The following is a 22,279-nucleotide window of genomic DNA, read 5'->3' as shown; positions in this document are numbered from 1 at the left end:
ATCACACCAGGTTATTTGTTGCTAAGTAGGTTAGACCATGAGTTGCTTGGACAGATATTGGTCATTTCCCCCAGTCGCCCATGTAGCACCTTCTGGCAATAGACACGCCGACTGTCTGGGGACTGACTCTCTCCTGGCTTCCAGCTATGCCATTCCATCTTACATGTCAGCTGTGTATGGAGTCTTCAGCAATAGGGTCTTACCACTGGCCTTTGTTCGGTCATCAAGTACTCTGACAGAAGTCTGTCATTCTTTTAGGAACCCTTGTAGGTTTCTCTGATCAAAAGCTCATTGTGTATGATAGCCCTATGCTGGTAGTGGGGGTTACAGGTCAGTGCCCACTAAGAAAATGAGGAAAAAAATAACTAATATACAAAAGTTAGAGAGGAGAGTGGGGGAGGGGAAGAGGGAGGGAGGGGAAATGTAGAAGATTTAGGTTAGACTTGATCCTACCCTCTCCAGTGTCTTATCGTTCAGGTGTTTCCTGTAAGGGCCTGGTGAAGGTTCAGCCATTAGGTCTGCCTTTTAGGAAGTAGAATTTTATGGTACCATTGCCATTTGGGTCCAGATTAGTGTTTTCCACCCCTTCGATGCCCTCCCCTGCCTCCCCATCCATCCTAGTGTCTAATCCATGAGGTGCTTGCTGGGTATGTAAGGTATCTTGGGTAGACTCAGGTTAGGTGTTGTAGATGAGTGAGACTATGTGTCGATTTTTTTTCTGTGATTGGGTAAGTTCACTGAGAATGATCTGTTTCAGGTTCAACCATTTTCCTCAAATTTCTTTGTGTCATTTTTTGTTATGCTGTATAGAATTCCATTGTGTAGATATACCGCATCTTAGTTATCCATTCTTCTAGTGATGGAAATGTTTTAAATGAGTGTTGTGGCACAGGTTCATAATTGTAGCACTTGGCAGGCAGAGAGAGGAGGGTTGGAAGTCTGAGATCAGCCACTGCTACTTAGAGAGAATCTGCTTTCATCAAACAGAAAAAATAAACAGGATACATGATTCTTCAGTAGCATAGTCCAATGAGTAGTCTAGTGAGTAGATCTAGTGACAAATAATTTTAATGCCTCCACTTCATGGCGTTAGATATTGCAGTGGAAATTAGTGGGTGGAGGGATGTTAATTAAACATGAGGAGGTCACGGGACATTTTCTAATATTCCAAGACTTTAAGAAAAAGAAACACACCCAATTGTCTTAGAGATAAAGCATCAATAAGTATCAAGGAGGAAGAGCCAGCCTCCAGCATATGAAGGAGATTGAATGAGAAGCAGGACTCATGGAAGTTTAAAAGATTTGTAAGATGAAAAGTATAAGATATGATAAACCTGATTTTAAAATAATAATAAAATCTAAAGTTAGATGTTCTACAAGTTATGTTCTACAAGTCTTCATGCTATAGCATTTACTATCTGATCCATTAGCCATGCTAATTAACACGACAGGCACTAAGTTCCATGTCACTAATTCGGGAAGTCTGTGTCTATATATGAGTGTTTGCAAACCTATGTAGAACAAAGCCAGTAAGAATGTGGGTAAGTTCTTTCCAGATGAAAAAGATGACTACAAGATCATGTTATATCATTTAAAATATAAGAGCATTGATTGAAGAAGATAAAATGAATTTCTAGACTTGTCCCATGAAGTCAGTTCTGAGCTGGAGAGATGGATCAGGTGTTAAAGGGGCTTGCTTGCAAAACCTTACCTGGTTTGATTCCCCAGTACTCACATAAAGCCAGATGCACAAAGTGGCACACGCATCTGGAATAACTTTGGCAAGAGGTCCTGGAGTGACCATTCATTCTTTCTCTTTCTCTCTCTGAGCTGCAAATAAATAAATAAAAGTATTTTACAAAAAAACTTCCATGCTTAAGAGCTGCAATCAACGTACAAAAATATTTTACAAAAATGTTAGTTCTTTCATGGATAGTATTAACCGTGTCTTTATACAAATAACAGATGCATTTAGAAATTTATATAAAAGACTTATTCTTTTATAGTAAAGAATGTTACTTCATATATATTTTTCTCATTTTAGGTTCAAGTTCTTTTGAATCTCAAAAGATGGAAAGGCCTTCCATTTCTGTTATTTCTCCAACCAGTCCTGGAGCCCTAAAAGATGCCCCACAAGTCCTGCCAGGGCAACTTTCTGTATGTGCTTTTTGTACATTTTGAGAGCCAGTAGGATTTTTACTCTGCTTAACTGCATCTTTAAAATATGCCTAGCTTTCCTTGATACATACAGGAAATACCTAGACGTTTTACGCTGTTATTTATTTCATCTGTGTCATGCATTTCTTCAACTATCTCTTCTGTCATACATTTAAAGAGAAGTATTTAATTAATGCTTATGATTTGCCAAGTGCTTTCAATATTAATAGTCAAATATTATCACTTGTTAAATAGTTATAAGTGTTGGTGTGTTATATAAAGATTTCTGGGGTAAATAATTATTCACACATCGTTGACTCAGAAAGTCATGTTCATACTTTTAAACCACAATATAAGCCTAGAGCATAACAATTGTAAGTTTAAAATAATTTCTAACTTTTTAGGGCATGGTATTTATTTGTGCAACTAAAACTATGGACATCACTCAGAAAAATTGCCTTTTCTCTGACACAGGGAACCTTGTGATACAGACCTGGCTAACTGATAGGAAAAGCTCTTATATTAAAGCAAAAAAGAGGACATATGTATTGATGACTAAAAATAAATACTTCAGATCGTTGTACATATGGTTAAATTTTTTTAATTCTTTGTCAATATGTTGATTTCTGTAGTTGGCCTTTTCTACTCTTTTCTTGACTTTACTAAGTAAAAGGTAATAATTTATTTTTATTTTTATTTTTATTTTTATTTCATTTTTATTTTCAAATCTTTCTTGGTATAAACTCCTTTTATGTTATGGAACACTTTGCTATGACTTGTTATATTTTTTTCTGTGTTATCATCTATTTTGAGTGCATACATGTTAGCTACTTAATTTTCCAAACTATGTTTTTGAAAGGGCTAAAACTTACTTTGGTTTTATGAAAAACACACTGAGCAACAAAGAATAGGATCTATATGAATCCAGATCCTTAATCTGTCTCTCACTATGATAAAGCCGATCTCATATTCAATTAGCTTATTCATTTATCATGAATCATAAATGCACTCCAACACATACCAGTTAATGTATTTACTATTCATTCACGGTCAAAAGTTACTTCTAAGTGAAGTTAGCACCTGTAATATGTCATTTATGCAGCCTGTGCTAAAATCCGATACCTAGGTCTTTTGTAATAGTGTGCTGTTTTCTTACCTGTCTTTATTGTGAAAACTTCATCACTGGAAATACCACTAGGGAGACTGGGGAGATGATACAGTTGATAACATGCTTGACCAACTCAGTTCAGAGCCTCAAAACACATCAAAGGCAATAGTCAACATCTGTAATTCCAGCACTTGTACAATAGGAGTGGAGACAGAGACATGAGAATCTCCTTGTTGCAGTCAGGTTTGCATTGCTGGTAGAAATCACCCGACCAAGAGGAGCTTGTGGGGAAAAAGAGTTTTATTGTCTTATAGGGTTGAGGGAGAACCTCCATGATAGCAGGGAAAACTGGCATGAGCAGAGGGTAGACATCACCCCCTGGCCAACATGAGGTGGACAATAACAACAGAAGAGTATGCTAAACACTGGCAAGGAGAAACTAGCTATAACACCCATAATCCTAACCCCAGCAATAAACTCCCTACAAGAGGTGTTAATTCACAAATCACCATCAGCTGGGAACCTAGAATTCAGAACACCTAAGTTTATGGGGACACCTGAATCAAACCACCACACCCCTCAAGCACTGGAGTACCTAAAATAAGGTGGAGACAGAGACATGGGAATCCTGTTAAGCACTCTGCCCCAAAGAAGGTAGAAGGTGAGGACTGAAAACCATGGTTGTCTTCTGACCTCCAACATGTGCTGTACCCACACAGAACCATTCCCACACATAAACATAAACATGCACGCATACATCACACACACACACACACTATTTTTTGAGTAATACTAAATGGTCTTCAAGTAGTTGTAGCTCCCATTTATATATTGAGTCTTCCTCTATTTTTTTTCCTTCTCTTATTATAATTAAGTAGATCAATCAAAAAGTTAAATTAAAAAAAGTTAAGTTAAGGGCATGGTGGCACACACTTTTAATCCCAGCACTCGGGAGGCAGAGCTAGGAAGATCATTGTGAGTTCAAGGCCAGCATGAAGCTAGAGTGAGTTTAAGGTCAGCTAAGGCTAAAGTGAGACCTTACCTCAAAAAAAAAATAATAATAATAATAATCAAAGTTAAGTGAGAAGATTCTGGGAAATAGCAGTGCCTGATATAAAAAAGGGCCTATGATGAATGCTTTTAGATATCTTTAAGCCCTTGTAACTTAATGTTCAAATTCCTGTTTTTACTACCTAAGGCACTGGGAAGTAGTCTTAACTACTCTATAATGAAGATACTAAATCATTATCAACTTTTATTTCAAATATTGAAACACAATTTTAAGCATTTCAGTATGCCTGGACTCAAAAAATAATTTTATATTTTTTGTTTGTTTGTTTTTGTTTTTGTTTTTCGAGTTAGGGTCTCACTCTGGTCCAGGTTGACCTGGAATTAACTCTGTCATCTCAGGGTGGCCTCCAACTCATGGCGATCCTCCTACCTCTCCCTCCCAAGTGCTGGGATTAAAGGCATGCGCCACCATGCCCAGCTGTAATTTTAGTTTTTTATCTGTAGCCTAAGATGTACCGCTACATGTTTGCCATTTATAAGTCTCAATTAAAATGCCTAAGTAGAAAAGTTAACTTTTTAGTGATTGTGGATAGAAGTAATATCTGCATCTTCCATTAGAATTCAGTTAAAATTGTTTTCCCTTGAGCATATTTATCATACTAATTCCTTTCTGCATTGCTCCTAGGTGAAGCTGTGGTATGATAAAGTGGGACATCAGCTGATTGTAAATGTTCTACAAGCAACAGACCTCCCCCCTAGAGTAGATGGGCGTCCCAGGAACCCTTATGTGAAAATGTATTTTCTTCCAGATAGAAGGTAGTGAATGAGTTTTGAAAAAAGATTGCCAAAATATGTGTTCAGCGAAAAAGTAGAATTTCTTATTTGGGAGCTATAAATTGATTAAATTTTTTTTTCTCAGAAAGTAAACTACATTATTCCTCAGAAAGATCCCTCAAGCCTTTTTATTTGAAAACATTCTGCCAATTTAAAGTATGCCCTTTTGTAGAGGTACAATTAGGAATAATCATTGATATGTACCTAAAGTCATAACCAGTGTTTACAGTGTAAATGAAATCAGAATAGTATTAAACTTGTTACAGGAAACTTTGCTACTGGGGTGATGTAAGCACATGTCCATTCATCCAGATAGGGCACAGATGACAAACCAAAGTGTGATTGCACCCACGCTGGTTTTGGTAAAACAACGGGTTGATTGAAGATACTTTACATAGCAGGGTGTGGGTTGCTTACATCAGCAATGGAGACCCCATAGAAACCAAATCACCAAGAAGTCTCATCCCATAGTAGATGACTACATCACCATATCCTCTTAGGTGGAGCACCCTTTGTAGGGATTACCCACACAGATGTTCTTCCCTCAGCCCCGGGGCTGAGGAGGGGCTGAATGACTTACTTATAGACCATGGGGACCCAGAGGCAGCTGCATCATGTAAAGTCCTTGCTAGTATAGGTATTGACTTAACAAGCTGCATCTCTGGAGCAGACTGCACAGTCTCCAGACAGCCTGGTTGGCAGGAGAGTCTGGAGCACACTAAATGAACTGCAAGCAGCACAACTGGATAGTCCTCTCCCAAAGTAGTTGCTTTTCCCTTGTATAGCCTTACGGGTCTTTAAAGATCTTTCAATCATTTTTTCCCCCCAGAATTGTTGGCTTCCTGATTCTCCTTGAGCTTCATTACTCCTTCCAGGAGGGAATGTTTCATTTGCTGATTAACATTGGTCAAAGTTGGCCTCTCAACAGATTATCAGTCCTGTAACCTTGAAGAGTGCTCGTGTGACATTTCAAGTTTCAGTTCTTCCAGACCTCTTGATCTTGACTCCCTCCTCCCTTCAGAAAGGAGTATTTCCATTTAGAGAAAACTTCTATACAAGAAAACTTATAGTCTGTTCAGATTTTTATAAGTTAAATAGACTCTATAGAGTAGCTCAAGATATTGTTAAGTGATAGAGCACTTCTGTAACACATGTGAGACCCTGAATTGGAACTCCAAATCCACCTTCAAAAATAAACCAAAAAATCAAAACAGTAGCAGTGAAAATATTGCTGATATTCTACGTAACTCAGTAGATGGCAGCATATGCTTGTTTTTATTTGCTCATGTATGAAACATCTTTATTTTTTTTTTCAGTGATAAAAGTAAAAGGAGGACCAAAACAGTAAAGAAAATCCTAGAACCCAAATGGAATCAGACATTTGTTTATTCACATGTACATCGTAGAGATTTTAGAGAACGGATGTTAGAAATAACTGTGTGGGATCAACCAAGAGTACAAGAAGAAGAAAGTGAATTCCTTGGAGAGGTGATGTATAGATTCAAAGCAAATGCTCACTGAGGGTTTTGCCATATGTGTTCATCATGACAACCCTCGCATTGTGTTTGGCAAGGTGTTGAATTTAATTGAAAACTCCCTTTCCAGATCCTCATAGAATTGGAGACAGCACTTTTAGACGATGAGCCCCATTGGTATAAACTTCAGACACATGATGAGTCTTCACTACCTCTGCCTCAGCCATCACCTTTCATGCCGAGGAGACACATTCATGGAGAAAGCTCTAGCAAAAAGCTACAAAGTAGGTTAAACTATTTTTTTTAAGAATTACAAAAACTTAATGATATACTGAGAATTGTAGTTTATTTTTTGTCAGTTATCAGAAAATAGAGATTAACATTCAAGATAAATTTTCAAATTTTCAGATATTTTATGGGCTCAGACTATTGGGAAATTGGTCACTTCTATAAAGAGATAGGAAAATTTTCATGGTTGTTTTTATTTTCACAACAAAATCATAGAATAATAGCTGAAAGCAGAAAGAATGCAAAATGATAGTTCTTGCACAATAAATTGCTCAGAGGTATACTATTGGAATATATTAAGTCAGGTTGGTACATGTAATGTTTTAAGAAATTGAAAGATACTTTGGTTTTTATAGTTTTATATTTCCTCAGAAAATGTTTTAAAATATGGGAATATAAGTTTACTGTTACTTATCTGATGATTAAGAAAATTCATTTTTTCCATAGGTATTCATTAATTTTTGAGTTATGAGTAAATATCTTACCCAATAGCAGAAACAGAGCTCATTTTTGTAACTGGAAATCAGTTTCTCCCTAAACTTTAACATTTTGTGCTATTATATCCCAATGAAATTAATATATATAATTAATTAATATATAACATAATTAATTGAATTAATATACAATTATAAAAATGATGTGCACTTTCATGTAATGTCTAATAAATATTAATAATTATCAGTAACCCTAATGTGTTTTGAGTACAGTATGCTCTATGCAGCCCCGAGTCAAGACATGTTTTTTGAGGGCCTTTTTTTTGTGGTAGGGTCTCACTCTAGCCCAGACTGACCTGGAATTCACTATGTAGTGTCAGGGTGGCCTTGAACTCACAGCAGTCCTCCTACCTCTGCCTCCCGAGTGCTGGGATTAGAGGTGTGCGCCACCACGCCCGGCTAAGACACACTTTGAACCTTCCCACACAGCCCCATCCTCTTTCCCAAATGCCCACTTAGTTGTGTGGTTACTGCGTACACTTTCCTATAGGTATTAAGTACAAGTTTTAATTGAAGAATAGTCTCAGTAGACAAAACCTTTCTCTATGATGACCCTTTATTTTTTTCTCTCTTCAGTGTAATATTATACTTCTGAAAACTCTTGATTTGTTTAAAAGATCACTGTTTATTTGTATTCTTGTACAAAACTATTTAGTCACAATGTCATTAGATTTAAAAGCAATCGACCGGGTCCATTTGCTTTCGCAAACCAACCAGACACAGAGGTATCTGTTTGCCTTACATTTGTGCAGGATCTCAGCGAATCAGTGATAGTGACATCTCTGATTATGAGGTTGATGATGGTATTGGAGTAGTTCCTCCAGGTGCGTGGTTGAAGAGCGTGGCTCTGCTTCTGCTCCTCCTCCCCTGCTTGTTTTCGCTGTCAACTTCTCGACTTCAGAATACCGAGCTGGCAGTCTGTAGTGCAGAAAAATCAGTATTATGTTATTCCATGGTGACTTTTGTCTAAAATTTCAAAGAAGTTAAAAATGGATTAGTATCTACCAACCCCCATCTCTATTTCCTGAATTCAGTCAGTTTCTTTCTTAGAAGCATGTCTCCATAGGTGAAACCAAAATCATTTCACGATGCTTTGAGCATCAGTGAAAATAAGAATTTTGTTTTGAAAGGATATGGTTAATTTTATGTCACAAAACTCAATCTCCTGTGTTTTATATTGTATTTCTATGATTTTTCCTCCTCCGTTTCTTGAAATATTGTAGCCTTCCATGGAATATACTGAGAAAGGTGCATGGCAGGGTTTCAGATTGCATGAGGCATGGCTGTAGCTTTTAATGCTTTTGTGATGTGTTCGCCACTGATTAAACCTACAATGTGTGTGTGTTTTAAAACTAGAAACTCCCTAGAAAGAGTTGAATTTCTTTGACATGTATGTTGTTTTGTCTTCATGTAAGTTGACAAAATTTCGAGACATCTTACAGTTCAGATTTACCTTTCCCAACTGACAGTTGTCAGGAATTATGTAAAATCTAGTAGTGATGGTTTATTTTTTGTGTTAGTGCTGTACAGTTTTCTTGTTTAACTAATATGAGGAGGAAAAAATCTGTTCAAATGGGAATCAAAAGGGAATCCTAAGGTATATAAGGGTGAATAAACAAAGGAGTTTTAGTAGACTAATAGTTTATACATCTTCTCTCCTTGGTTATGCACTGTCTCAGCCAGGGATGCATGTCATTCAAGGCTGTTGATTTTGGTAAAATTGGGAGATTTTGCAAATGTGACAGAGTTCACTATTTTGACAAATACACATAATTTCATTAAAAATAGAGCAAAATTTTGGAGAATTTTCTCAAAGGAAATCTTAATTATTCCTAGAAAATAATTGTGCATGAAAGTAGCAAATGCTATTAATACCTATACTTAGAGATTACTCTTAATATTGGGGTATATGTGAGGTATTTTTAAATAATATTGGATAGCATTTTCTGTTTGTTGTTTTTATTTCTTAAAAGATCGTAGCCATTACACTATCCAAAAATGTTTTATATAAAATATATTTTAATTGCATTGAATGACTCAAGGATTATAAATTTTAATTCATTGATATGTTTGAATTTGTAAGTGTGAGGTTATCACTGCGAAGGAAGTAAAAAATACTCTTTCCCATTAATTAGCCTTAATTTTTTACCAACTTATGAAAATTAAATTTGCTTCTATAGATGGTTTTCACATTTACTCACCTGAAACTTGATATTTTTATAGTGACACAGAATAGGATGCATTTATAGCCAGTTATATAAACATTTATTAAAATAATTACTCTCTTTTTCCTCTCTTGGAGTTATAATATAAAAATCAGCTTCTGAGAAATCAACATGAATCATGGAATTCATTACGAAATTCAAATATACTCTTTCTTGATCTGATATGCACATAATATACCATCCAAACATGCAAAGGACAACTACATTGTAATAAGACAAGCAATAACATAAAGCACCCTTTAAACAGAAAAAAATGAGCCTTTTATAAAAAGGTCAATAAGTTATCATGAAGTAAAAGATTAAGTTACTGAACACAGTGCCATCTACTGTGGTTTTAAGGGTTATTATAAAATTGCTTTTTTCCTAGTACCCAGTACAATGATAAAACTAATGTAAGTGATGTTTCATATTATTGGAAGAAGCTCAAAAGCTTCACTTAAATGTTCTATGACGGACAGACAAACCTAACATTTTCTTGTTTAGTACTGTTACATGTAATAACTTTACAGCTATACTCTAATTGTTATTTTAAATGAATAATTTATCTTTTGAAACAATTTTTGAAGTGTGTTATCTGTCAACCTCAACATTTTTAGCATTATAACTAATTCGGGAAATGGGAAGAATGTCTCTAATTGCTAACTCTGAGTCAAGTAAAACAATAAGATAAACAGTTTAGTTTCCTCTTATTCATGGTTTTGGAGGAGAAGTACCTTTGTCTATGATAAATTAAATGATCAGGAAACCAAATGATTGTAAAAAACAAAAAAGGAACCATTAATGAATATTCTTGTGTAATCGCTTAGCGTAAAGTTTGATTGTTGCATGTTACAACACATAAATACATTCATAATGACTTTGATTCATGAAATTAATGTGCATTACCTTCAGTATACTCTCTGTACAGTTTAGAAATTTCATGTAAAGGCAAGTAATATTAAAAGATTTTTTAATATAAAATTCTTTAGGATAATACTTGCTTTCACTAAAGTCCTTTCTTGAAAGTGGTATTTTATAAAGGCCTTAATTTGAAAGATATATAATGCAAATAACATAGGAAAAATATCCGAATACCAATGTGCGTTAATATTTGCTTTACAATGATTACATAGAATCTATTTACATATTCTGAATATTTATTGAAATCTTGAAATGGCACATTCTTCTAATTCAATATTGGTGTCCCTTAAATTTTATTTGATACAAAATGGTAATATCACAGATGAGCCTAAATAATGGTACCAAAATGCCTGTATTTACTGAAAAGAAAACTAATAAATTAAATTTAAAAAAAAATGGTAATATAAAATTTTAATTTGTAACTTGAATTTAATTGTGTATTTTTCATCTAAAATAATGAGTTTGAAGTACATTCATTACATGTTAATTATCTTTCCCAATTTAGTAGTACAATTTATACATTTCAACCTCAAAAATTTTTTGAGAACAAAAGTCAAAATAATATTTTAATTGCTAGTATTTGATAAACTAAAATTAAAATATATAGTGAGGACTTATACCATTTATGTTATCATTTTCATCATTATAGTGTTGTTTCTATAGAAAGAACAAAGTTTGAGCTTCTTTGGTTGAATGTTTGAAAATTGCCTTCATGAAGACTCTTAAAGGCCATCCTCAAACTTTAGAGTCATCTAAGTAGAGGTGATACCAGATAAATGCCTGGGGGATTATTAATCTGCCTTCACAATTGACGTTTTATGGCATATTTTAAAAATAAAGCAAGAATTACAAAATAAAAAATGAGCAACACTTTGTCTTGCCCAGTTAGGTAATGTGTTCATAGTTCATATACATTTAACGTATTTGCAAACACACCTATTGCTTCCTTTCACCTCACACTACTTTTTTTCTTTTCCATACTAATAGAAAACAATGATCATTGAGGAAATATATAAATCATTACCCTCTAAATTTTTACTATGAATTTTAGATTACTATTTTATTTTGATCAAACCAGAGATAGCATACACCTTCTTATCTCAAAGCAGAAGTGACCAGCAGAATTAGTTTTTACTTGTAATTAATGTAACTGCATTCATTCAATTAATCTAAATTTTAAAAAAGCTAGAATAGGTTTAGGTGCCCAGAGTAGTTTTGAAATATTAGTAGGATTTGCTTTTCTGCCTTACTCTCATAATCACCCTCATTCATACACTATGCACATTTGAAGATTGCAGCATCCTTATTGATAGTTTTCAAATTTTATGATCATTGTTTATAATAGTAAAGATCCACTCTTACGTTAATTAAAATCATAAAATACTGTTATTTTTATTAAAATTTCTAAGACTTTCAGTTTTTAGTTAATGACTCCATTTTAGCCCAACTAAATGATTTATCCTTTAGAACAGTTCAACTAAATTATTAATTTAAATGTAAAAAAAAAAACCCAAAATTCTAAGGGTTTACTTTTATATTAACACTACTGTTTCTATCACTGTGCTTGTTTTATGTTGCTGAAAAGTAACTAACTCATTCTTTAGTTTGGAGTCTTAACTCATCTTAATGTCTGTGGCATCAACCATCATGCTCATGGTTATTATCTCCATGGGAATTTTGAGCGAACTGTATCTTGTTCTTATGCATGCGTATCTCACACTCTATGTATGTACACTTAATGCTTTTGAAGATCAGGCTAATAATACTGATTGCATGGCATTTAGTAGTAATGGGTGATTGGCTGCTTTGATACAATTTCATATTTCTGAATTTGTGCTTGCATCGTAAATAATACTAACAAATTCTTGCCCATATTCTTGGCAGTGGGTTATAGATTTAGTGGTAGAGAAAGTAAATCTACAACATTAACAGTGCCGGAGCAGCAAAGAACCACTCATCACCGTTCACGTTCAGTATCTCCTCATCGCGGCGATGATCAGGGAAGGCCGCGTTCACGTTTACCAAATGTGCCATTACAGAGGTAAGCTTGGAATGGACTTAGTATCCCTTACCACACTTTTTAAAAAGTGATAATACAATATATTTCCATAAACTTCCATGAGGTAATGGTTTGTTCAGTTGAGTTTTAGTCAACTTGCTTTTTATAAGAATATATCAGTGAGGGCTAGAGAAATGGCTTAGTAGTTAAGGCGCTTACCTGCAAAACCTACGGACCAAGGCTTCCCCAGAACCCACGTAAGCCAGATACGTCTAGAGATTGTTTGCAGTGGGTAGAGGCCATTCTCTCTCTCGCTCTCTTTGTCTCTCTCTTTCTCCCTTTCTCTCATAAATAAATATTTCAAAAAAGAGAAAAGAAAAGAAGTCATACCAATTGCATATTATGCACAAGATCCTGGGTCGGAGGTATAGAATTGTAAAAAAGAAAACAAAAAAGAATTAAAATCACAAAAATTTTCTAAAGACAATTAAAGGAACAAGATCAGTTTTGCATCTTGGAGTAGGTTTAAATGCTGGGAGAGAGAGATTAAAGCATCTACCATATAGTACTTTACTTTATTTTACCCTGAATGTCCTTCTGCAATTTAAGTGTATACATGAAAATTATGGCTCTTTTTGATAGAGATGCAAAGTTGGAATAATGTAACTCAGCAGTTAAAATAGGCTTGGGTATGATGACAACTTCATCACCCATGCTATGTGTTTGTCAGTTGTAGTCAGTTCCTTCCCCTTAGTCTGTTTGCTGTTTGAGGAATGATGACACACTCTGACACATGAACTTTTGTGATCACTTTAGGAGCTTAGATGAAATTCATCCAACGCGAAGGTCACGTTCTCCAACTAGACACCATGATGCCTCCCGAAGTCCAGTTGATAGATCCAGAGATGTGGATAGTCAGTACTTATCAGAACAAGACAGGTACTTGTCCAAGCTCTGGTCTCCACATCATGCTTTATTTATTTGTTCTGTTCTAATACATGCAAATACTGCAGCATATTATATTAAAGTATTTTTGTTAATAAAAACTGAACACTGCAACCATATAAATACAATGATATATGCACCTTTATAAAATATTTTGTGAACACTGTGTTAATACATGTATTTTCTTAAAGTCATGCTTGGTATTTAGCCACATTAAGGCATTATTGACTTAGATACCTAAAATATAGAAGAGAGCCTACATGAGCAATATTCTTAAGAGTTTTCTTTCATGAGGTCAAAGCATTTTGGATGTTACTCTTGTAGTTATGAAATTATGTGTTTGTGTAATTGGACATTTGAATATTGGTCATCTGAAAGATTATCACCTCACTACAGTTTCTGAGAATCTTACTTAAATGTTTTTGTTCTATTATACTTTTTTAAAAAGTCTTTCATGAATGTCTGTCAGATACAAAATACTGAGATGGATTCTATATGGATATAAACACTAGTACTGTACTTATTATGAGCAGATGTTTTGTGAATGTAGTTAATATACACCTCTACTATGAACCTATTTTCTGTATATCAAAGTAATGACCCTCATATGAGATATTAGCATAATTGCAGAGACTGGCTTTAAGTTTCTTAATACCTATAATACCTACCTTGTTGATGCTTGGTTTTGGTGTTGAGAAGTGCAGAAGCATTCAGAGAGGAATAGATAAAGGATAGTGAGGATGAATGGTTGATATGATCTGGCTAGGGCTATGGAGACCGTGTTAGGTATCTTACTAATACTGAAAATTGTCACTCTGCACTTCAATTGGGAATCACATTGGGAAATGGGACAGAGAATTGGTCTGAGGAACTGGATTCCAGATTGCTCAACTGAACTAAGTTAAATAAAGCTTTTATCTTCTGGGTACTTTGTGAATTTCAGTGAGTGGAGTTAATAGGCAACCTGGCTAAGGTAATTAATATATGGAAGTAATTTGTTTACATAAAGATATAAATTTTAAAATAAAAATCTTAATTGTATGCATTCTTAGTTGGACATGAAAAACAAATCACATTATCTTTTCAGTAGCTTAGAAGCCAAGGAAATGATCTTGTAATAAATAGCTAAAATTTAATTAAAAAGTTCCTATAAATATATGAAGGTCAAACTTACATATTTTGATAACACAGATGATTGTACTTTTACATATATTGGTATAAGTTATTTGGGGAAAAGTTATTTTTGTTTTGTTTTTATATTGTATAAAATCATTTTACAACTGTAGCTAATCAGCAACAGCTAGGACTTGGACCATAATGTTTGTATTTTTTGTTTCAGTTACAAATGCTGTCATGTTTATTTTTTTTTTATTTAACCTCAAGCATATATGCTAGTGCAGATGATCTGGTTTCTTCCTTTTTCATGTTTTCATTGGCATACCATTGGCATAACCCACGTCATTTAATGCCTCATAATTTATCTGTTTCACTCACCACCCATCCTGTCTGTGCAGCGAGCTTCTTATGCTGCCCAGAGCAAAACGAGGACGAAGTGCAGAATGTCTACACACTACCAGGTAAATACAAGGAATTGGTAATGGTGACTGTGTGATGACTCTTTCCATTCCACTATTCTTCCGTCTCCCCATTAATGATACTATTACAAGAAGAATTCCCCACATTCAAAAGTGACTTTGTTTTACATTGGGATGATGACATTACTGTCAGTATGTTAAAACATCCAGAGACTGGTGTACCTCCCCATTTTCATATTCATGAAACTGATGAACCAGTTTCTGCAGCTAAAATTCTGAAGGGTCACTGTGTGCTCCTTCCTTCCACACATGCACACATATACACCTGTCTAGTCATAAGAATCTCGGTCCTCTGTGCATGGCAGTGTTATTGTTGCCAGGATTACACCTTCCTTGTCAGAGCATGTATTCTTTTTTCCTTTTATTATCATTTTATTGTTTGTTAAGTTGTTCTATCTGCTTATGTAACAAAAAAAATGTCAGCTCATTTTTAGTGTCCCAGCCTCAGTTTCTTTTCTTTTCTTTTCTTTTTTTTTTTGTTCTGAAATTCCCTACTCCTATATGAGTCAGGAATGCTTAAAAACACACTTTCCAATGAAGTCATATAACACTATAGTACTTCTTTAGAGACAAGGAGAAACAGAATGTCATGTTCTCCTATAAAGTAGGGCTTAGAACTCAAGGTTTTGTATTGTCTCATATCTTAAATGTCAAACCTGCCCCCTGTAAAATTCTTACAGAGTAGTCACAGATTACAGTTTGTTAATATTTATTTTCAATTGAAAATTAATATAAAGTGAGGAGGTAGTAAAACAGAGAAATAGACAGAGACTATTCAAAATATTTTACCTTGTAGAAGGTAGGAAGGAAGAAGTGTAAAACCATCCTGGGATGCAGAGAAAAGTTCAGGATCCATGGTGACTCTGTGGAACCTGGTCAGTAATGAAATACAACTGGACTAACAAACATGTCTAAACCTACTGAACTGTTAATTACTAGTGACTCCATTTTGTCATGCTGCAGGAAAAAGAAGGAAATATTAGTTCTGCAACTGATGAGAAAATATAAAACTATTTTTTTTAGTCCTCTTAAATTATCTCTTACACTAAATTGACCAAGCTTATCATTAGCTGTTCTCTCAGGCATATAGTTTCTAAGTGGAAATGAGTTGTTTACCAGTTTTGTAAATTTTGTCCTATATTTGTTCATGCAACTAAAACTATTAAAAAGACATTCCCACCCACCTTGATATTTGCTTAAGGCACCTGGTGTGTGCCTAGCACTCAGTGCTTATTTAAAGGATACTCATTACAATAGAATAAGTATTTTTTTTTTCATTTCCTTATTCTGTATTTCCGAAAGTGGAATACCACTTTTTTTTAAAGCTGGCATCAGGGAGAGAAGCCACTCCTTAAATATTTTGTTCATATTTTATTTATTTATTTGAGAGCGACAGACACAGGGAGAAAGACAGATAGAGGGAGAGAGAGAGAATGGGTGCTCCAGGGCTTCCAGCCACTGCAAACGAACTCCAGACGCGTGCGCCCCCTTGTGCATCCGGCTAACGTGGGACCTGGGGAACCGAGCCTTGAACCAGGGTCCTTAGGCTTCACAGGCAAGCGCTTAACCGCTAAGCCATCTCTCCAGCCCTGAAATACCACTTTTCAAAATACAGTATACTGTTACAATTTTCTATAATCTCATACTTAATATGTAATGCATTGCTAATGATTTTGAACTCAGAATAGCTCATTTGTTTCAGATATCAAATCTGCTTACTGGATTTGCAGGTCCTGATATAAGCAGTTCATTATATTCATATGCATTATGTGAAGGAGGAGGATGGTCACCTGAGGCAGATCCAGTCAGAGTTTCTGTCCACAGTAGATACCGTAGCTACATTCTCTCTCTGCTTCCTTTCTGGTTTTTAACATACAGCTATAGTAGCATTTATTATCCCACTACACTCATTTTTCAACTGGTCATAAACCAATAAGTATACTACAACCTTGATTGTAATAACTATCATTTGATTCCACAAATTTCAAAACCTTCCCTGAATTTCATACAGTACTGTTTATTGATAAGAGAAATGAAGATAGAGAAAAGCTATATGGAAAAGAATTTTATTTATATTTAACTAATTATAATATAGTAATTTAAAAAACATATTTCTACAGAGATATAAATAACATAATTTGTTTTTATATAAATTACAGAAATTTACTACCATATAACTTTCTGTTATGAAATTAAAACTAACGTTTTGAAAATACTGCACATCATCTTCATACTTTTAAAACTAAAAGATAAGTGTTTATGACTCTCCATTAAACATAATAAAATCACATTTCTTGTATAAACAAACATATTATTAACTATTTAATATAGTCTACCTCTCTTGTGATAGTAATTAAATGATATGAATATGATAGTCTGCACTTTACCCATTAAGAAAAATGATAATATTTAATATAATAAATAGAAAAACATGTCCACAATCAGCTTCACTTCATCTTTTCCAATTAACTATTTTTTCTCAGAACATAACAGTTGATTGTGTGACATGTTGTACTGTTTAAAGTTTTTGAGTTATAAATCTTACAAATTAAAACTCCCTATGCTGTGCATACTGAAAAGAAAGAAAAGAAAAAACAACAATAAAGTACTAGCAATACATCTCATATTACTTAATCCACTTCCAACAAATTGTTTATCATAAAATAGGATGCATTCTTATTAACACATTTTTCAGGGAGTGTTCTCATACAGAAAGTGCTGTAGCTCCCTTACTGTGACCTAGCTAATATATATACTGTACACACGCACACATGCACGCGTGTGCGCGCGCGCACACACACACACACACACACACACACACACACACACACACACTATAGTCTCTCTAATACTTATACTTAAGTAGAAACAATTTAAGAAAAGGCTTAGGTTCCTGACCTGAATTTTCTGATCTTCAGATAATATGCAACAAAGCCACTAAATATTTACTTGCCATTTCATATAGATATCTATTAGAAAGTTCCTTGGAGCGGGGAATCACCTTTGAAGCAATTCCTATGCAAATTTTTATAGCAACCTGTTATTAAGCTGTTTTCCCAAGTTTAAGAGTTGAAAAGATGACACTGTTAAGCCAGTTGAATATTTCATTTCAGTGGCAGAAAATAGTTCTTAGGTCCATTTTTAAGCTGAAGATTTAAAGGATTTCCTTGAATCTGACCACGAGCATAATAATGATTAAAGTAGTATAGTGCTTCATGTTAATGTCTTTTGAAAATATATCTGTCGTTCCTGATTCAGCATACTTTAATATAAACTGAAATGGCTTATAGATTTTCATAATTATCAGTTAAGTAGATCATCATTAAATTATCAAAAAAATTGATATGATGCACTTTGCCCCTCATAGGCAGTCCAAAAAGTCTAATATGTTTTCCATGAACACAGGTAAATGTTTCTGCCAATAAAAGTTCATATTCTAGTTTACATCTAATGAACTTAACCCAGTTTCCATTGATAAGTGTTACCTATGATTGGAAGTAGATTCAAAAGCTGAATGTCCTGCTATGAAATCACTTCTGGGGTGGGGAGAGGGGTTGTTGCTCTTTCTTTATGTCAGTCCAGTCCCTTTACCAACCCTGTTACCTTTTATAAATTTTTTGGCTTTCCTGGGGAAAAAATATCATAGACAAATCTACCTAGCTTTGAGGACCTCCTTACTTTATTAATGTTTTAGTTAAATTTACTTCATATATATTTTTCTGTTTTCTGCATGTTTGTGTTGCAATCTTCCAGACATCTTGTTAGGTACTCTAAAACATTGCCACCCAAGATGCCTTTATTCCAGAGCAACTCTCACTGGGATATCTACAGGTAAACTAACCCCAATGCCTGCCTACTAAAAATATAAAATTTAAGCCGGGTGTGGTGGCACACACCTTTAATCCCAGTACTCGGGAGGCAGAGGTAGGAGGATTTCCATGAGTTCGAGGCCACCCTGAGACTATATAGTGAATTCCAGGTTAGCCTGAGCTATAGTGAGACTCTACCTTTGAAAAAAAAAAAAAAATATATATATATATATATATATATATATATATATATATATAATATACATATTATACATTGTATGAAGCATTTATATTTTCCTGTGAATTAAATGTCCAGTAAACAACATTATATTAATGCCATCTAAACAATAGAACTTATGATAAACAATAGTCCTACAAATTAAATCTGTTTATTCAGATGTCAGAATTCTGTTTGTCATTTGCTTGTTTTCTTTGTTGATTTTATTTATAACGATTAATTTCATTTCATTTTATTTGTGTATGACTTTGATTTGTGAAGCTCAGTACTGCCTGCACACCCTAAGACCAGCTTAGTGACTAGACAGGACATTCCCTCTCAGCAGGAATGCTTTCTCTCCAGAGTTCGGAGACTTACCCATGAGATTCCAGTTCGGTAAGAACATCTACAAGGATGTCTTTCACTTCCCATGTCTAGTGTTGTGAACCAAAGAGTCGAGCTGTCACATGACTTCTCCTCTAATGTCCCTCATTTTGTTTTGGTGTGGCATCTGTTTTTGGTAATGAAGTTTTAGGCATTTTGTTTTAGTGCTTTTCCTGTATCCAATTTTTTTCATAAGTAGGTGTGATCTAGTGTCATATTTCAGTCGGAGATAATTTTTTTAAAAAATTATGCGAAGCTATTTAAGCATAATATTTGTTTAGTTTCATTTCCTAAACAAAATTTCGCACTGCCATGCGGTCAGCTCTCTCACACCCTTATGAACTGAATCGCAGTGATTCTACCTTTATGTAAAGAGAACATTATTTTATGCTTTACTCTCTAACATGGTCTTCCTTTCTTTGTTTTCTTTGTCTTTCTCTTCTACCACTGGATGCAATGCACTGGCACTAGTGAACTGCAGCCCTCCCTTGACAGGGCTAGGAGTGCTAGTACCAACTGCTTGAGACCAGATTCTAGTTTGCATTCACCAGAACGAGAAAGGTATACAAAATAGACTTTCTGAATTTCTTATCATTTGTACAGTGATCTTTTTTTTTATTATTACTATTATCACGTTGCTTTGTTTCATGTCAGTATCACAGGTTTATTCATTCACGTTCACTTCGCGAGCCGTGCACATTTCCCCTCCCATGTTATGTGTCTGTGTAGAGATATGCGTATGTGGACACCTGCGAAACACACCTATGCATATTTCTATGAATATGGTTGCAAATGGTGTGATGTAATATGTAATTGCTTCTGGCTGCTGCTTTTCCTCTTCTGTCGCCACTCAGTGTTTTGTTTTGTTTTTTTTTTAATTTTACTTATACTACTCAGGGAGCCTTTAGTATGCTGATAATGCCACAAGGTCAGTGAGGTATTTGCAAAAGACAATTGCTTTCTCTTCATTCTGAAAACTCATATTTGTAGCTGTAACAGTAATCTCCCATAAACTCAAAATAGCAACTATAGTTAGATAAAATATTTAACATGTATATTTACTCTTATATCTATTATGTGTTCCTTTAAATTGCAGTTTGATAGAAATCAATATGGTAATCAGAAACTACTTGATACATTACAGGATTGAATACAACATATATACACATATGCAATATGACTTTGTTTAAATTTTTTGAGTGACTGATTAATGAGGAATTTTAATTTTGATTCAGACCAATTCCTGATTATGATATGCTTGCTTCTGAATATTAGCATGTAATTTTTGCATTGTAATGGAACTTCTAGTTGAATCATCTTAGCTGGAAACAATTAGTTTGCTTATAATCACTCTTTTTCATTAGATATCATTCATAGAAAGCTTGAAAACTACCACTAAAATCTTGAAGGAAAATATTCAATTGTATAAATGTGATCCTCCTCATAGGTTACTTAAAACATTTCCTTAGCAATCTTTCTAGTCTATAAGATATTTATTTCTGGGGGGGGGGGGGAAACAACAATTGGTGAAAAATTCATAATGTCTTAAGATGATTCTCTAAAAATATTTAGATTAGGGCTGAAGGAATGGTTTACCAGTTAAGGTGTTTGCCTGCAAACCAAAGGACCCAGGTTCAATTCCGTAGGACCCACATTAGCCAGATGCACAAGGGGCTGCACACGTCTGGAGTTCCTTTGCAGTGCTGGAGGCTCTGGCACACCCACTTGCTTCCTCTCTCTCTATCTCTGTCAAATAAATAAATAAAATAAAATACTTTTTAAAAATTAGATTATATTTTATGTTTATAAAATTCATAATAAAAGTTATATTTACATACTGCATTATTTTATATTTATAGTATAACCTTTAGTTGAATTTATTACAGACTCTCCTAAACTCATAAGTAAAATCACTTTACTATTTTACTTAGTTATATATTATCTTATAATCCCAGAATTATAAGGCTAGTAGCAAGTAAATTTAACAGTTTTTTATTACTATTTCTTTATATCTTCCTGGTAAATATTGAAACAAAGATAAAATTATTCAGATCAATGGATTTTTTCTGATTAACACTATCCTAACATTAAAAAAAAATACTATGATCAGTGCTACCTAAAAAAATGTAATTCAAATCACAGATGTGCTTTTAAACTTTTAGTAGCCATAATAGAATTGATTTCACATTGTTACCCAGAATTAGAATGTTTTAATAATGACTTATCATTAACTTAAGTGAGATATTTTACATTCCTCTGCATTTTAGATTATGTATATTAACTAGTAGTTTTTTGTATTTATACCACATCCTGATTTTGACTTCAGACCTTGGACATTGTGTGTGTGTGTATGTGTGTGTGTGTGTTTGAACTAATACATGGAAGCCACAGAGTCCACACTTAAATCCCCCAATACTAGTATGACAGAAAATACTATTATTGACAATAATGATAACTGCAATTATTATACAGGTTGTTTGTAAATTGAAAGGCATATATTTGAATTTCATATAATAAAAAAGTGGATTGGAAACCTGTATACACTCTATAGTAATTAAAAAAGAAAAATTCCATTAAAATGAAGAAGTTGGGTAATATTACCAGTGGTCCTTATTTATTAAGGTTTCTTGTTGCTAAGAAAAAATCAAAGTGATATATGTTTCCATCAAGCATGACTGAAGATAAAGGGACTGTGAACACTTGTCTTTTGCACACCTGTGAACATCTCTGAAGTAGCATGACAGAAGGAAGGTAGTGACTATACTTTGGACAGTGCCTACAGTGTCCTGGGGAGGTTACGCAAAGGGCAGAATGAGGGAGACTCAGAGGTTTTCTTGC

At 34.3% G+C, this 22,279-nt stretch overlaps 1 protein-coding gene across 38 annotated transcripts in view; it reads left to right on the top strand.

Annotated features, from left to right (window-relative positions):
- The window catches only part of Rims1 (regulating synaptic membrane exocytosis 1), a 486,577-nt gene that overhangs the window by 337,613 nt on the left and 126,685 nt on the right, over positions 1–22,279 (top strand). For 28 of the 38 annotated variants that reach the window (XM_045157129.1, XM_045157099.1, XM_045157115.1 and 25 more), the window contains 9 exons: positions 2,045–2,157; positions 4,962–5,092; positions 6,427–6,598; positions 6,716–6,869; positions 8,120–8,191; positions 12,377–12,533; positions 13,308–13,430; positions 14,951–15,013; positions 19,913–20,002. In XM_045157129.1, coding sequence (XP_045013064.1) covers positions 2,045–2,157; positions 4,962–5,092; positions 6,427–6,598; positions 6,716–6,869; positions 8,120–8,191; positions 12,377–12,533; positions 13,308–13,430; positions 14,951–15,013; positions 19,913–20,002 — 1,075 coding nt within the window. The remainder of the gene's footprint in view (positions 1–2,044; positions 2,158–4,961; positions 5,093–6,426; positions 6,599–6,715; positions 6,870–8,119; positions 8,192–12,376; positions 12,534–13,307; positions 13,431–14,950; positions 15,014–19,912; positions 20,003–22,279) is intronic. The other 10 variants (XM_045157130.1, XM_045157126.1, XM_045157119.1 and 7 more) reach the window with 2 other exon arrangements.

Source organism: Jaculus jaculus, chromosome 8 (assembly GCF_020740685.1).
Source record: "Jaculus jaculus isolate mJacJac1 chromosome 8, mJacJac1.mat.Y.cur, whole genome shotgun sequence".
Lineage (NCBI taxonomy): Eukaryota > Metazoa > Chordata > Mammalia > Rodentia > Dipodidae > Jaculus > Jaculus jaculus.
This window is presented reverse-complemented; position numbering and strand designations above follow the sequence as displayed.